This window comes from Cuculus canorus, chromosome 11, assembly GCF_017976375.1.
Source record: "Cuculus canorus isolate bCucCan1 chromosome 11, bCucCan1.pri, whole genome shotgun sequence".
Classification (NCBI taxonomy): Eukaryota; Metazoa; Chordata; class Aves; order Cuculiformes; family Cuculidae; genus Cuculus; species Cuculus canorus.
The window spans coordinates 10632527-10650727 of record NC_071411.1 but is presented as its reverse complement, the minus strand read 5'-3'; the positions used below and the strand labels follow the sequence as shown (position 1 = coordinate 10650727).

General features: G+C 39.6%; 1 protein-coding gene across 3 annotated transcripts in view; it reads left to right on the top strand.

The window, feature by feature from the left end:
- GRM7 (glutamate metabotropic receptor 7) overlaps positions 1-18201 on the top strand; it is a 303115-nt gene that overhangs the window by 212277 nt on the left and 72637 nt on the right. For 2 of the 3 annotated variants that reach the window (XM_009565813.2, XM_054076664.1), the window contains exon 8: positions 17173-18108. The exons of the other annotated variant lie outside the window; for it this stretch is intronic. In XM_009565813.2, coding sequence (XP_009564108.2) covers positions 17173-18108 — 936 coding nt within the window. The remainder of the gene's footprint in view (positions 1-17172; positions 18109-18201) is intronic. 3 annotated transcript variants of the gene reach the window in all.

Below are 18201 nucleotides of genomic sequence, written 5' to 3'. Positions count from 1 at the left end.
TGCCTACTAAAGCATGTCCTGAAGTGCCACATCTACAGTTTTTTGAACACCTACAGGGATGGTGATACCACCACTTTCCTGGGCAGCCTGTTCCAATGCTCTGCCACTCTTTCAGTAAAGAATTTTTTCCCAATATCCAAACTAACTCTCCCCTGATGCAACTTGAGCCTATTCTTCAGGCGTTTACACTCCATGAGATGAACTAAACCTACTTGAAGACCTTCTCCCCCTTGGTACTGTTACTGGCTCTCTGTGTCTTCTGGTCCCCTGATCCTGGTCCTGTGCCTTCACCTATTTTTCAGTGTTGCATCAAACAGCCACCAGGTGACGCGCAGCAACAGCCTCACTCATGGCGTCACAGGTACCTGGCTCTTTGGTTATTATCTCACAGCACAAATACCACTAAATGTAAAGTCCTTCCAGAAAGGTCAACAGCCCATTTGCAAAGATCTTTTGCCATAGCTGGGTATTTCTGAGCCCAGTCTCCATTACACTATTAGCCAAATTGTACGCAGTCTAGTTAGAAATCTAAAGGTGAATAATTACATTAGTGTGTTACTGAAATACATCTCAACTACGTGTTTTGGCTCGCAAGTGACCATGCCCGACGTGTCAGTAGCTGTATTGTATACTATTATAATAGATGTTGTTCATTTTGCTCTGTCATTAGGTTCTGTAATCTTTCATTGCTCACGTCAACCATGACCAACATGAACGCCTTTAATTTTCCTCCCTTGTAGTATTAACTTTCAGCCAACTGGAAGGGAACTTTTCAAACCACCAGCCCACCGAATGACCGTATGCTAATTCCTTAGACCTCCATCTGGTCTCCAAAATGCATGGTAACGGACGGTGGGGCTGAAGTCATGTAGGTTCTGCTCTCAAGCTGTGATTACAGCCTGACTTGGTAAGTGTTCTTAGAATAAAACCAACGCGGATTGTAGTACTGCAGATGGTTTTGACGCATTAGGTTTAGAAATGGCTGCTATAAATAATTTTTATTCAGATAAGGGTGCAACCTCAAAATACGTGATAGTAACCGTGTGAATGAAGTGGCACTTCTTCTCTATCACAGAAGAGTGCTAAACAACTCATACCAAACATTTAGCATGTCATGTCAAATTAAACTAGAAAATCTTGGGAGTACCGTGATGTTGACTGCCTTAACATCTGCATATATGCAATAGAAATCTATGAGGTACGTAACACTGGCAAATAGTTTCTGTGTGCACTGCAGCAACTGGTAGCCAGGTGGTAGTCCTGTGCAATCCTCTCACAGCAAGTTCTTGTATGAAGTGAATCAGAAGTCCTGCCAGGGTGACATTTCTTCATGTGGGGAAAGTAACTTACAGAACTTATCAGAGACTTTGATATGGTTGGGTGTGAAAAGCGCTAACAAAACCATACAGGAAAACAAGTACCCACAGCTGTCAGTCACTTCTGTCTGATGAATTAGAAAATAATCCACAAAGAGAAAAGCCAGACTGGTGTGGACCCCTTTCCTGTCTGCTACTTGCCACACTTGAAAATCATGAAAACTATGGGCTCTTTAAAAAGAGAGGTTATTCTGTTAAGTGAGCTTTCTGTATATCTTTCCACTATATAAAAATAGAAAGGCAATAGTTAAATTCTACATCTCACTCAAAACTAGCTCAGGCTTAGAATTAAAGATGTGAAATGTCATTTCTTCTTCGTTATTGACCCATTTTGCTTAAGTGGTAATGTATATCGTGTGAGCTGTACTACCTTAGGCAAAGCAAAGTGAATTAAGCTGTATCAGCTTTTGGCCACTATGAGCACTGGTATAATTTTCCTCCAGGTCTGAGAATGTCAGAAGGTAAAATATTTGCAGGGATATAAATGAAACCAGGCTGAGAGAATATCTATGGTGTATTACATATCTTTTCAAAGGTAGGGGGAAAAAAAACGGAAAAGTAAGGAGCCAATGAAAGCTATAATGGAAAAAAATTACATAGCAGAACACTTGTTGACTTCTGAATTTTCTTCATTTAGTGTTTTCTCTTAAAAGTCCATAATCCTGTAGGCAGACAGACTTACCATCTTAGAATGAGAAGCGTAACAAATAGAAGGTCAAAAAAACCCCATGACTATGGTTTTAAATAGGTGATGGTTTTGCTCCTACACATAGTTTAAGTCCTTTTTTGAAAGTCTAACGTATTTTTGTCAGAAAATATTTTCAAGATCAAATGTTTTGCTGGGATACTTCGTGAGTAATTAAAAAGTTTGGTTGTTTTGGCAGGAGTAATAATGTCAGCTTGTGTGTTCTTGAGGGTGTAATATACTTTTTTTAATACCTGACAGCAAAAAGATGCTTTTCAGAGACAGATGTGATCTGTTGCATTTGGAGAAGTTCACCCAGTTATGTAGAGAAAAACACCACTGCAACAAAGCTGTTTTTCTGCTCATGGAACATCTATTCTTCCAGCACTCTAAGAGTAGAAAGCAGCACACAACAACTTATCCAACAGCATGTGAACACTTGGCATTTTGCAAGTACCTGTCAGGTGATCTGGTAGAAAACTTGGGTTTCTGATTAGATCACTTGGTTTTCTGATTAGATCCTCTATAGACTTTAGCTGTGGTTTTGCCAAACTTTGTCATCCTCTACCTTGTTTGAGTCTGGCAGCCCCGCTCATAATTCCTGTTGTAAAACTGCATCATCCGTTGGCTCTATCAGTGCATCACAGGTGCTTTCATCACCTTCAGTCACAGTTAAAGGAGAGCTACCTTCTATTGTAGCTAATCTGCAGTGGCATAGAAATGTTGTAGCAGCTTTGAAGTTTGCATCTCATCCTTGCCCTGACAAAAGAAGCTTGACAGAAAATATTGTCCTTGTTTAAGTGTCTGAATTGCAGGCTGAAGGTACACAGAGATGCATGGTTGGAGTGGTAGGCAATGGCAAGTCAAGGCTGTGCCTGGAAAAGGTGGAGAATCCAAGTAGCAACAAAATTGTAATTAAATTTCTGCTTCTAGACCAAGCATATTTAGTTTTCATCTTTTCCTTTGCAAAAAAAAGTGTGTGGAGGTAGTGAGTAGCAGCATGGAGGCTCACATGCAGCAAGCTCAGGAGGACAACTGCCGAGACACTTGCCACATTTCTTTCCTTCACGTCTCCTTTCTTATCCAGTCTATATTTCCTTTTGCAATTTGTCTTGTGTGGTAGAAGCTTTTTGTTTAATATCGCTATCTCTGTGAGTCATGAGTGCCTGGTGTTCCCTTTCCACAAGTCAGAAGGTGAGTGGTGGGGGGTTGGTGGGGACTTGCAGGGGTGGAGTGCAGGCAGATCAATGGGCAAATCAATGATGCATCCTGACACAAAGAGAAAAAAACACTTTTATTACTAAGCTTGCACGCAGAGGATGAAAGAAATACACGGTGGTTTCTGTTGAGATGTTCATGTTTAGAGAATTGAGACATGCTTTCCATGTGCAAAACTTAGAAATCAGAGTAGTGAGCAGGTTTACAGGCTTCTGGACTGAGATTTTAGTCTGGCATATCCTCAGCAGGTGTGGACTGACGTCCTCCAGTCACGCCAATATTCCTGTGACTATTAACAGCATTGTATTGAATTTGCATGTAAAATTTTCAGATGTATTGTGTTAACAGATATGAGAACTATTGGCTTAAAGCTATTTTTGTGGGCCCAAAATATAATCCAGCAGTGTTTTGCAAAATGAAATGTTGCTACCATAGGGACGCAAGTGCCAAGGATAGTAGAGTAGAAATTATGATGATTGCATAATATTGTGCCTGTTTGCTTTAGGGGGGAGAAAGAAATCCCATAAAGGGTATTTTAAAAGCTCTGCACATATCAGGACCACGTGAACAGTCCTTAGAGTTTCCAATATTTAAACAAAGCATAAAGGTTCCTGACAGAGAACATGTATTGAGTGGGTCAAAAATAATCACTTTTAAAATGTCCCTGAATACTGATTTCTGTAGAAAATAGACATGGTTTGCGGCAAGACTATAATACTGTATATATGTTGTGCATTTTAATATGTCTCAAGCTAATCATTCACATGATAAGCAATAATGGCCCAAAATAAACTGCTGGAACGGGTCTTTAGCCTGCTCTTAAAATTTGAGGGGAAGCCTTTATTTGCTTTGTTTTCCTTTTTTATTTGTTTCTTTTTCCACTGATCTGAAAATGTACATTTTTTATGAAAATGCTGCATTAAATGATTCCCATGAAACAACCTTGTTTACTTGTTAATTGCACCTTTTAATGTTGTAGAGGATATGTACTTGGCCATTGAAAGTAGCAGCTGAGCATCTGGCTCCCAATGGCAGCCATAATTAGATATTTTATTCCATTCTTGTAATGCCCATCCTCGAGACAAGCCAGTGAAGTGTAGTACAAACTTAAACCTCCCTTTGCAAAAGCAGATCTTGGGTCTCTCTTCCTTTCAAAATTACAACTGGAGAAGGTGGTGCATGCTTTTCTCCTTGATCGCTGTTATGTGATGTTCGAGTTCATTCGGGATATTGTAGCTCAGCTGGTGGGAATAAGTCAGCAGTCCTGGTCCTTCTTTCACTTTTCAAAGAGATGGAAAGGAGTAGGGAGAAACAACCTCTGGGGTTTTGATTCGGGTGGTTTTTTTGTTTCTGTTTTTGGGTTTTTTTTAGGATTTTAGTGGAATTCCAACTAGATCAATACCGTTTAAAGCAGGGTGTGATTGGGGGGCCAGTATTTTTATTCTTACTAATTTAGGTATTAAATCCATAGAATGATCTTCATTTTCAGCCTATGTTGTGGTGGTTTTCCATGGCGTACCAGTCTACATGCTGGGACATGCTAGTTCTGTGCAGACAAAACCAGCGTCCTGCACAGCTTTTGAAACAGAAGCAGCTGCCAGCACCAGCTTTCAGCTACCTTCCCTTGCAGCAACCACCCATCACAACATCGCTTTCCCCTTCCTCACCATTTGGTTTTGGCGAAATGTGACTGTGGCGTTGATGGAAGAGAGGCCCCAAGTGCAGTATAATTAAATCCCATCAGCCAACCCTAATTTTCTGTGTACTATCTACAGTCTTTTTAGGGACCGATTGGCTGAGTATAACCAGAGCAAGATAATTTAATAGTATTAATAATGCTGCAGCAATCCAATTAGGACCTAAATGAGTTAGGTACTGAGTTTCAGTTAGAATTTTTTATTTCTTTCATCTTGCTTCCCTGGCCTCTGTGCCATTATGCCATGAATACTAGATATGATGAGAAAATTACTGTACCATTGATGCTAATCCTTTAGAAACGGAAAACTGGGACCAAATAATTTTTCTAGCAAATACTGGTCTTTGAATCAGCTTGGGAATTAGTAGGATAAATAAACTAAAGTATTTTGAGTTGGCAGGCACTTCAAGATAAATGCAATCCAAATTACGCACATGCTATTTGGTACATCTCTAGTTATTACCCTTTGCATTTGGAAAGTAGTTTATCAGATTTGGCAGATATAGTCCTTTTTCACAATCATAAATAACAGGTTAAAAAAGAAGTGATGAGCTCATAAGCAGAGATAAATAAACATACAGAGCTAATACTTTTCTCAAAACTGGGGTTAGGTCAGCTCATGGTTATACCACGAAAAATAACTAATGGAAGGAGTTTTCAGGAGAAAAGCAGAGTTCCTAGATTTCCTTCTAGACGCAGCATTGTCGTCTTGTTATTTAGGACTTAAACTTGCCAACTGTTGAGCATTATGAACGTGTTAGAAACAAACACTCGAATATTTAATTTTGTTTACTTGCTTTGCCCTAATGTTGAGCTATGTTTTGGATGCTTTGGTACTCTGGATTGAGACTTGCTTGTCATCCTGTACAGTGAAACCCTTCAATGTTGGTGCTGTACAATGGGCACTGAGCAAGTAGAACTACAGATACATGAGAAGTTCTGGTAGAGTTAGTGGGCACACACCAAAAACTGTCTTGATGGCTTTGACCTCTCAACTCGCTGTACCGTGGCTTCATTAGACCAGATAGTTTCCTTCATTTTATTTATCCTGTACTGCTTCATTCTTGTATCACTCTGAGATCTTCAGGTGGAAAAGTGTGGGAGTCAGCTAGACCATTGTAGTTTTCTCAGCTAGGAATCGTACGAAAGGTATCCTTGCCTGATGATTTACTCTATACCTCATGACATTTAAATTTCTTATTTAAATTCTAGTTTCTACACTGGACACTTTTAAGGCTCAGCTTGACAGGTTGCTGCATCATTTCATTTTAACTATATATCACCTAAAAGTTTTGGACCAGATGATCCTTGAAGTCTCTTCCAATCTGGCATTCTATGATTATAGTTGCAATATGGGTATATTTGAAATAAGATCCATACAAACTTATCCAACTGACCTAAAAAGCAGAATAAAGCAAAGATCTGAAATACCTTTGATTGAATGGAACTTTGTTAAGGCTTTTTCCACCAGAATAGTAAAATATTGAACAGTTTTTCTTACATAAGTATGTAACTGGGCCACCTCACTTTGAAATGAAGTCTTTCATCTTTTCCCTTTTTGTTTTGTATGGCAGTGTATATGAAGCCTGTTGTGATCAGACAACTCCTGTTGACATTCTGGTGTCTGATGTGCACAAGATGGTTTGGGACACAATGCTTCATCTCTCTAACAACAGACGCTGAGTGCTGACCAGACCAAGAGATGGGTTGAGTGGTCATGCCAAGGCCATTTGGACATGGTGACCTGTTGTTAGTGTGAATGAGCATGATCCTCACTGTAGAATGTTCTTGTTTGTCATAGGTGCCAGGTTTCATTTTCAGCTGTTTCCTTGAATGTGGTGACACTAAAGGAGAAGCCAGCTTATACCAAAAAAACATTAAATGCTTAAGAGAGGGGTGTCCAGGCCACTATTTCCATAGGTCTGCTTTCATTGTCCCAGTAAGTTCCCAGAAAGGCTGTAAATTGCTCCTTTAATTAAGCAGAATGTTATCTCTTTATATATGACGAGAGAAACATCAGGAGTTAGCAAAAGATTACGAGAAGGAACGTAAGTGGAGGGGTTTTCAGGCTGAAATTGCGATTTATGAGTTCTGCCAGTGACATCACCTCCGAGCTTTGTCAAGTAGCACAACAATCCCGTTCCTGGTCCTGACTGCTGAAAAAGTAACAGATTTTTAAAAGGATTTGATATTGTTTAATGGACTGCTTTACATAAATTCCTATGAATATATGTAGGCACGTCTGCTCTAAATACCTCTGAGTTGAAATCCTAATTCCTACTCTGAGTTTGTGCAGTCACTCCCCAGGAAGAATGTCAGGAATATAAACTGTGTCAAGACATCGCTATTTTTGACCCACATCATACAATTAGTTTTTCTAAGAAATCTATAGCTGGCAGATTAATCATTTTAAAGAAATAAAATGAGCCCTTGCCATTAGCGTGCAGTGGGTATTGCTCACATCTCCTGCATGTTCTAAGTGCCATATGACATGTGCTCTCTAATGAGGCTTATGTGCATGAGGTTTGATGCAGCTCTGTAACAAGACTAATGGCAATGCAGTTCAAACCAGCTTGGTGAATTATTTGGCTCAGTTCAGGGGGCCTGGGTTCATAACCAGAAACGTGACAATATCTGAGCTTCCCTTTGCAAACACTTGAGAAATTCTTAGCGTTTTGTGATGTTCTGCTCTCTTCAAGCATAATGGATTGAGGTTTCTTGGAGCACAGCAAGGACAGCATGGTGTGGTGTAAGCTGGGAAATGTGCACCTACAGCACAGTTATGATGTCTTTTCTGAAGATACAGATGCTAAGGCTTGGAGTTAAACTGCACCTAGCAGAAGAACATTCTTTGGATAAAATATCAAATACAGGCAGAATGACAGGAGCTTTCTCAGCTTTGGGATTGCAGGGGTTTCGTGTCCTCCTGAGCAAAGCACATACATATTTTACTGTCTGCACAACTTGATTTTGTTCATGGATTCTTGTTTGGTCCGTTAGTCAAACTGATGGACCATTTAAACTAATATTAATATCAAATGATGAAAGAAGTTGATCTTTCTCTAGACTATTTAGCTCTGGAGACTGAATAAAAAAAAAAAAAAGTCTCCTGACTTTGGAAGTTTGTTTGTAAAGGTGAACTGAAGGTGTAAGTATTTCTGCATAGCTCTTATTTTGGGTGCTGCACGTGCTTTGCGCCTTATGGCTGATGAGGCATGGTGCTTATCACCTTGCCTGTATGATCAGCTTTCACACACTCCTGTGAGTGAAGGCTATTGTATTATTTATTAGTGAAAAATGTCTGATGCTTTTAGTTCTGTCTGTTGCTGCTGATGTTAAATGATTAAACTTTCTTCTCTACAGATATCTCTGAGAAGAATATTTTTTTTGAAACATTTGCTTCCGTGATTCAATCTAGAAAAAAATAGCAGTATTTCTGAGTGATGCAAAAGTGTTGGTCTGAACCAAAGACGGGCACAGACCTTTGTGACAGGGAACTGCTTTTGGTTAAGGCCATTAAAATCCACCCTCATCAGGCCAAGCTAGAGGATTTTGGAAAATAACACTTTGCATGTATTCAGTAGAGTTCCATTTGACAAGTCTCATGGAGCACCGTAGTGAGCATGGTTTTAGCTCAGGAGGATCCCAGAAATATGGGAATTTAGCCAGGAAAGAGACAGAGCTTCCTGGGAGCAGGGTAAGACACCTGGTAAGCAGGTTTTGGAGGACATCTGACACTGCCAAACTTAAGCATTGGCAGGTTACTTGTCTGTGATCCATAAAGTATAAACCAGTAGCTGAGCTAAAAAGAGGTGATTATTTTTCATAATCCCTGCACTACATTAGTTAGATCTTTCCCCAGAAAAACTTAAAGAGTATTAACATTTTTCTGGTAAATTCTCCCTCATAACTGTGTCTCTTAAGTAACCTGCTGGTGATTTCAAGGTGATCTATAGTATAATTAAGCACTCATCTGTTATTCCACACTGAAGAAAAGCTCCCATTGAAATCAGTGGGGTTGTCACCTGATGAAGACATTCCAGACTGGTCCCATTGTAATCTGTTTTCCCCATATGAAGCTGAAATCTGATGTGTTAATATCTCCCTAATGCTATGCAACAGGTTTTCCTCCATGTCCCCCAACAACAGATACCTCTCAAGCACCCCTCAGAAACAGCAAAAAATCAGATAACATATGCTTCATGGGTTTGCACTCTGATAGACTCTAGCAAGGACTGAAGGAAAGCACTTGGAAACCGAATATTCCCCTAGAAATTTCTGTTGTTGGTTGAGGGGAAAAAAAATACTGCAGCAGAAGGAACAATGATAGACAAGGGCTGGCTTTATTAATTTTCAAATGATATTCTGAAATTAAGCCCAGCTTGTAAGAATGACAGCGTTGCTCCCCATGTGGGAGGTTCTGCATGTGAAATACTAAGGACACCACGAGTATCGCCTATTTAGTGAAATATAGATGACAACTATTAGACTGGATTCTCTTTTGACCAATTTGACAATGAAATGCACTGAGGATGAAATGCTGGGCATACCACAGAGGGCAGCAGCGTAAACCTCCAAATGCCCTCTCATTCAAGCCTTGACTTGGGGCTGATTGCAGATACATTTCAAGCCACTCACTTAAGGATGAAAAATTGTCGAGATTATCTCTGCTTCCAGAAGATAGATTTGCTCTAACTTATCAACTTAAAGAGATAAGAATTGTGTACTATAAATGAGCATTTGGAAGTACATGCTCTTTTTTAATTGAAAAAAATTATGCGGGGAATGCAGAATGAACACTGAAGATGTATGGTCCATCCTTTTCCATTAGTGAGAAAACAACACAAAGCTGTAGTCAGATATAAAAGCACTAAAATAATTAATTTTCAGTTTTATTTTGTATCAACAGAAATATATGATAATAAGCACTTTTGCAAAAATTGTAGATTAAGCACTTTTCTTTACATCACTGTTGTGTTAAAAGTGTCCTTGGTTTAATGTAGAACAAATAGCCTTTGGAGCTCGTTAAAGATACTATTTCAAGTGCTCGGTGTAACTTTCTTCTGGTGTTCTTAAAGCAGGTAAGATTGGTAGAAAATCGTGACATATTAAATGAAAGAAAAAGTAGGATCAGGAAAGGAAAGAGCAGAATAAATTAGGTTTATATGTAGGTTAAGAACTGCTTATTATGAGATCATTAAAAAGGAGTTAGAGTAGAACAAAAGTGATGTTTTTAGTTGAAGTTTAAATCATAATTGATTTACTGTGTTAAATAAAACATGATACAGGTGCTATGCGGATATTTTACCCAAATGCCAACAGTCTTTTAAGCAATGAGAGCCAGTGCCAGGGAAATTTTTACCCCTGACAGGTTATACACAGCTGAACATTCAGTGCAAGAAGAGTGGAGCAGGAGGGAGACTCTCCTGGGTTCACCCACAGGTGGTGTTAAAGAAGTTAAAATGAAGTTAGAGTTTTCTTACTAGAGAAAATCAGAGATAGAAAGTGACCTCCAGTATTTCAGTTGAAGCCTCCACCAGTTACCCAGTAAAACACTGGTGTGCCAGCCCCGAAGGCACTGGCGACGCAAACCCAGGCAGGAGCCCTAGGGCAGCAGGTCCGACAGCACCTCTGTGTCTCCCAGTGCCATGCGGGGTGCCGGGCTTCTCACCTGCAGAGTAGCCCCATCCTCCTCCCATGGGAGTAACTGAGCAAGCCAGTACCGTGTCTTACGAAAGCTTCAAGGAGGGTTTATTTTCCACACGTATTCATACAACAGTTTTCGCTATGGGATGCCTGTCCACAAGGAGGCTTCCCAAAAGCTGTCACAATATTAATTAGAGGAAGAATTTGGAGCTGTGCAGTTACTGGTTGAGACTAATTCTGAGACCATTCTCCTCATTAACAGGTATCTGATATAAATCTGCAGCTGTGAAAATGAAGGTCTGGTGTCATAGGAATGTTGTCATCATTTCTTGACAATGTTTCTGATTTTTGCTGACAGTGAAAAATTGCAATTTTTTTGGCTGGAAGACTTTGAAACGTGGTGAATTTCCATCATCTTCAAATAGAAAGCTATGATTTTTATGTCCTGCATGTGTTTATGGACAGGACACTGTTATATTAGAGCTGAAACAAGGAGGGCAGCAGTAGGAGAAGCCAGAACAAAAAAACATATAATGATGTTTAGCTTCTGTTTATGAAAGGCATAAATTGGAGGGATTTAAGATAATTAATACAGCAGAACAGGATAACTTAGGAGATTTTGCTTTTCCTCTAAAGTAGCTTTCTTTTGAAGTGTCCCAAGACACCAAAAACTACTCGCTAGCATGAATTGCGTCGTCTCTGGCGTCGGGAGGGAGTCAGTGCCAGGCTGATGCTCTGTCTCATTGATGAGTGTTCCAGTGGAACTGCACTGAAAGTAGGAGGAAAACCAGCTGTTCTGAGGCAGTGGTGAGCTGCAGAGCTCGGGACCAGATTTGGGGTGCTCTGTTGGGAGCAGAGGTGTCTGGACTCTGCAGAGGCCACGGCACCCCCATCCCAGCAGAGATGCTTTTATAGCATCTGGGAATCGGGTTTAGGCACTGTTAGCTCTGGGTTGGGGACTGCTGGTTAACGTGTCCTACTTCTGCCCTGCTAAGATTTTGAAAGCTCCTTTGAAGTAGCTGGATTTTGACTTTCGTTTAAAACAAGAAAAGAGAAAGAAAATTAGGAGGCAGGAATGAGCTCAGTCTTTACCTCATTTGGGAATGCTCGGGTGTAATTGGGCTCAAACCTGTGCTGAGGGCACCTAAGTTAAGCGGATGACTCCCAAGCCAGGGGGTGCGAGAGACTGGGGTGCGACCATGGCTTTATTCCCTGTGGGAGGGATAGGGACCAGCGGCTTCCTACAGATAGTGTGCCGCAAAAACAATCATTCTGTTTATATAGAGATTTTGTAGTTTCTGGGGATATTTTTATGCTATTCTGAAAATGCACTAAGCTTGCATTACTCAGAATGCAGTAATTTGTTCATCAAAAGCAAAAACTGTCAAGACTTTTTGCCTCCATCACCTTACAAGCTTCAGACTCGTCTTAAGGCTTTCCTGTCATTCCCCTGCAGGCAGTGAAATCAAGATAAGTTACAGTATGAGGTAAAACACCTTATTTGCAGTGTCTGGGCAGGTCACTGGGAGTAGCTTTGCACCTTTCTCTGGTAGCCTGGCTTATCATTGCTGTTATCTGTTGAAGGGATTTTAGGTGATATTTTGCAGAAGGCTCTGTTGACTATATGTTATTGACATATTCTTAGCTTAAAACCATTACCATGTAAAAGCCCTAGATTTGGAAACTAATTACAAGACACTAATAGCTAACCCTTAAGAGCTACGTCATGCAAATAGTGTTATCTTTAAAGTTGAATATATAAAATCTGTTTGAACTGCTGACTTGGTAAGTGGAGTCTAAAAGCAATCTGTAAAGGTGGCAATAAATCTGAGCACAATCCTCCACAATTGTTTTCTAATGTGGCCATGAAATAAATGGCACAATTGTTATGAAAGTTGTATCAGGGAACATGGCTATTTTTTTTCCCATGTAGGTTAATTATCACTAATGTAATTATTTTTTTACTGATTTTTATTTTAATCAAACATTGCATGAAACAATTTAGTTCATAACAAATAGCTTATTACAGAAATGTTTGTGGTGGTGAGAAAGAAAGCAGTGAGGTTTAAATTATACACGTATATTGAGTTACTTTATTCATTAAAATGAGCAATTATGTTAGGCCTTGTGAGACAGACTAAGCATTTCTTGTTAATGTTTGTTCTGTAGTTGACATAATGAGAATTTATATTGGAAATGGAGCCCATCCCTCTAGATGAAGGCACTTATGAACTGGGTAATATGCAGGAGCTGGGAGAGCTTACGGAAAAAATGAGTTAGAGTTAACCTCTAACCATGACAGATGCTGTGTTGCCCAGTTATTGTGGGAAAGGCACTGGATCTGTGAGGAGGCTTTTTCTTTTCTTTGTGGGGCTTTTCTATTGGTAGGTTTTGGTTTACTTTTTTTCCTCTGTACTGTCGTGGTAGGGCAAGACATAGTCTCTAGAGGATCCAGGTACCATGGAGTCAGATCAACTACAAAGTCCTTTTTTTATCAGTTACCGTCTTGAATGTCCTACAATGAACCAGTTGTGGGTTTGTTTTGGTTTTTTTTTTTTCCCATTGTCAGATCATTTAATCAGTGGATGAACTACAACAGTATCAATCTGCACATTATATTGTTGAAGATGTGCCACTTAACATGCTGCTAAGTGGGTGATGGGTAGATTGTGATTTTTCAAGACATTAAACACATATCTACAGTATTTAGTTCAGTCTAAGTTTTGCACCCTTCTGAAATCTGGCAGAATTGTAATGGAGGAATTTATTGTGTATCTCAATACTGACTTGGTCAAATGCTGAGTTCAAGATGTAAATTTTTTTGATAGCTGTGAGTACAGTCTAGGTACATCTCTAGGTGGTATTTGTTTGGGAAAAATAAATTCCCTAATCCTCTCTGTGCTGTTTCGAAACATGACTGAAAAGGAATGTCCTACATAAAAAAGCAACATTTGTGTTAATTGCACAGTAAGTACTTTCTCACAATTTATGAAATTGTTTACTTACTGCTTTCTAGATTCTGATTAGTGTTTTCAGATAATCACTTTTTGATTATGGAATAAGGGTTTATTATATTTGCTTATAGAAGCGTAGGATTTGTAAGTATATAGCATTCTTCCTCTATGGATTTCAAAAATTTCTATAGGTCTTTGTTATATATGTAATTGACAGCAACTCCAGCTTGTAGGTGAGGAAATGGAGGAAAAAAAACCATGAAGTACCTTGTCCATGGTGGTCAAACTGGTCTGGGGTCAGGGGCAGCAAAAGAGTATGAATATCCCGAGTCCTGGATCTGCCATTTCTCTAGTCAATCTTGTCATCTATTATCTGTGATTTTAGTAGATACGGTTGATTTATGAATCTTGGTGGGCAAAATTGGCTGTGTATTGAAACAGCTGTCTTGCAAATCATCATCCTCAAAACCATTTTTACTTCGGTCACACCTGTCCTTTAAAAATAGAAGGTAATGTGCAAGAAGTTTGGAGTTGTCATGGCAGTCTGGAGATCTGTTTTCTGTGGTTCGTATCTCCAAATGCTACTTAGATGTTTCCGCTGCTGGTTTGCCATCAGCAAAAGTCTGGGCAGGATGTGGTAGTGGGCTGTGCCATGGCCGTGTCCTGCAGACATGGTAAGAAAGAAGCAACACACCAGCATTGCGATTCCTGCCCCTGAATTAAATGCTCTGCTATTTTGGTTTTGTTGAAGGTCCTCTTACAGTAGTTGTGGATAAAAGTTATCCTTGCTGCTTTATCGGTATTTTATGATCCTGATCAGGAAACTCTGAACGAAGCAAAACCTTTAAGTAAGCAGTTTTCAGTTTGTAGTGAGTAAAAATATTGGGGAAAAAGTCATTGAATAACAAGTTTAGATTTAAGTATACGTGAAAAATGACTGAATTTAACAATTATTTGCCATAACAGAAGCTCTTTTTAGATCCAGATTTTCGAAAGCCAAGTTATTTCAAGGAAATGGCAGTAGAAGATGGAAGAAGGAGGGAGGGAAAAAAGGCAACAAAAAAATGTACATCAGGCATAATTATTCAATCCTAATGCAGCCAAATACACACATGAACATTTTATTGCTTAAGTTTGCATTTCTGAAAGGCATTATGAAACAATTTATTTCAAAGGCAGGTTTTTTGTTTGTTTTTTTTTCAAAAATAGTCTTTTCTGAGTGGAGAAAGTGTCTCTGGCTTGACTCAGATTCTCATCTCCCAACACTGAGATCTGGTGCCAGGTGGCTTATCTGACAGGCAGTTTTCATCATTAATTTTCTTGCCAGAAGCAGAATAACATATATCTTTCTGAGACCAATGATAGAGAGTTATCATAGTGTCATCCCAGGAGACCAGGAAAAGGACTTTCCATAATTTTCTCTGATCTTTTATTTATTGCTTTACACACAGTACCTGCAGAGAGTAAAAGTACATTTAGGCTGTCCCAACTACCCAGCAATGCCATGGGATATGGTTGAAAATATGAAGAGGCATCCTTTTATTGTCATAAGGAAGGTGTGGGAATATGATAACATTAATAATTTTGTGCTTTTGTGAGATTTCGCAGAGTCAAAACCTGTGCAGTTAGGATGCCTTTCTCTTCTCCTATCAATGCATGCTGTAAAAAGGGCATCGAGTAACTCCTGTGTTTAATAGTTACAATAGCAAATGGGGGCTCCAGACTGGATTGATGAGTCTCGCTTTTTAGCTGTACAAACCCAAGTAAGTAATAATTACCCTGTTTCAGTCTGCTTTTTCAAAGGGCAAGATACCAATCAGCAGTGAAGAAAAGTAAAAGATGACGCAAACTGTTGGTCAGTTGGTTTCTTAAGGTTTAACATGAAATTTTCACGCCTGCTTTATGGGTCAGAAATGTTGGCCTTGTTTCACTTTATTTACGGTCTCTTTGGTTCTCTTTCCTGCTAACAACTTTTGTTGTGCCTCTGCAGCAATTTACGCTCACACATGGCAGCTTAACCAATTGTCTTGTGAGACATAAGCACAACCTAGGAATTCCGCTCTAGGTTTGTAAAGGGCTTGTTAGCCTTTATTAATTGGACCATTGATGGAGTCAAGCATGGAAATGGATTTCCTGGCTTGTTATGCACTCTCTTCCAGTAAGACCAAACTACTTTTACCAGTGCAATAAAATGAGTCTTTTTATTGTCCTTTATCATCAGTATTCCTTCAGCCTCTGTGAGCTACTCACATTCAGTTCAGCACAGTATGGAAGAAGAGTTTATAGACCTTTTTTTTTTTCTGAATAAGTTCTGAATGTTGAAGGTTAATGAAGTTTCTCAAGCAGTGGCAGACCTCTAGAATATCTGTTATTGAAGGATTATTTTTACAACATTCACAGCAGAGGCTCTTGGTAGTGTAGTATCTGAGCAGTGTGTGACTTCAGGGTTTTTTTTTTTTCAAGTGTATGAAATGAAGATGATACAGGATCTATTTTGAATTAAATTAGGAAAGTGCAACTTAATCCTTCAATTTAAGACTTGCACACCCTAGTCTTCCTGTATGCATTAATAATCAAGGCAGCAGATTCAAGAAAGTAATCTTAGAATTTTTTGCTTATAAGGAAAATAGTGAAGTTTGTAAGCATTTAAGTACACAAACACACTCTCACTCATGGAGTCAGTGAAATTTTGCTGGGCAGTGGGCTGCTGAGTGGTGCAATTAATTGGTTCAGGGAATGTCATGACCTTCCTAGTGATTCTTATCTGGACTCTTTGGGGGACTCTAATGCTAAACCTCTCTTATTCTTGGAAATTGGTTAATGGCTTTAGTCTAGATGATTTTGGAATGATTTATGAGTCTGATTTTCTGCAGTACTTGGGAGCCTTTGCGCGCGTACTTTGGAGTTTAGGATTCTTGAGACTGCAGAACAAGTAAGACTTCCCATTTATTTAATATAAACATCTATAATTTGCATTCCCAGAAGCGTATATGGTATTTCAAAAGCAGAATGTGACTTTGAAATGAAATATTATCCAATTATTGCATTTTTCATTGGTGACTATTTTCTTCATCCTTCATATTTTTTTACATGGCTCACATTGCAGATCCTGCCATGTTCTCACTGATTCCATGCCATATATAAGACGTATTTCCACCTCATTTAAAATCAGTAGCAGTTCTAAGAACGGGAATCTCTTGTTCTAGTCTCAGTAAGAAGCCTCAAGCCCTAAATGCGTGGAAAACAATTTTGTGAATATAACTGCTGCCTTCCTCAAGCCATTGCAGTGTTCTTGCTGGTTTTCATAGAACAAGGAGGAGGTTTACTCTTCACTGTTTTATCTGATGTTGTGTGTCATTCTACCAGAATTTATTATTAATAAAAATGAAAAATTAAGGTTGTAAATACAGTCATACATTAGAGTCCTGTGTGAAGACACTCGCATGTGCAATTCCTGGAAAAGCAGAGTTTACCACATATGAAGTTTATCCATTGATTTTTTTTCTCTGATGTGGGTTCCCCCTTGGTTCCTCTCCACACACTGTCTAAGAATAAGGTCTAAATAACTAGCCTTCTTCTATTTCACGTGTCTTGTAGATCGATGAAATGCAGTGGGGCAAAGGAGTGCGTGAAGTCCCATCCTCAGTCTGTAGCCTGCCTTGCAAGCCAGGAGAGAGGAAGAAGATGGTGAAGGGGATGCCGTGCTGCTGGCACTGCGAGCTCTGTGATGGCTATCAATACCAGGCTGACGAAGTGACTTGTCTGCTCTGCTCATACAATGAACGGCCCAACGAGAACCGAACAGGATGCCGTTCGATACCCATCGTGAAGCTGGAGTGGCACTCGCCCTGGGCTGTGATACCCGTTTTTTTGGCTATGCTGGGAATTATCGCCACCATTTTTGTCATGGCAACGTTCATCAGATATAACGACACTCCCATTGTGAGGGCTTCTGGGAGGGAACTCAGCTATGTCCTGTTAACAGGGATATTTCTGTGCTACATAATCACATTTCTGATGATTGCCAAACCAAATGTTGCTGTGTGCTCCTTCCGGCGTATCTTCTTGGGCTTGGGGATGTGCATCAGCTATGCAGCCCTGTTAACTAAAACAAACCGTATCTACCGCATATTTGAACAGGGCAAAAAGTCAGTGACAGCACCTAGGCTTATAAGCCCCACATCACAGCTGGCGATCACATCAAGTTTGATATCTGTTCAGCTTCTAGGTGTCTTTATTTGGTTTGCAGTTGACCCACCTAACATCATCATAGATTATGATGAGCAGAAAACTATGAACCCTGATCAAGCCAGAGGAGTTCTCAAATGTGACATTACGGATCTACAAATCATTTGTTCCTTGGGTTATAGCATTCTTCTAATGGTTACATGTACTGTGTATGCCATCAAGACTCGGGGTGTCCCAGAGAATTTTAATGAAGCTAAACCCATTGGATTCACAATGTACACTACCTGTATAGTATGGCTTGCCTTCATTCCAATATTTTTTGGCACTGCCCAGTCAGCCGAAAAGGTAGGTGAAAACAGACAAATGTGCACATGATGCATCAGGATTCACCACAGTTACAAATTGCGTATTGATGTTCAGCTTTACATAGATTTTTAA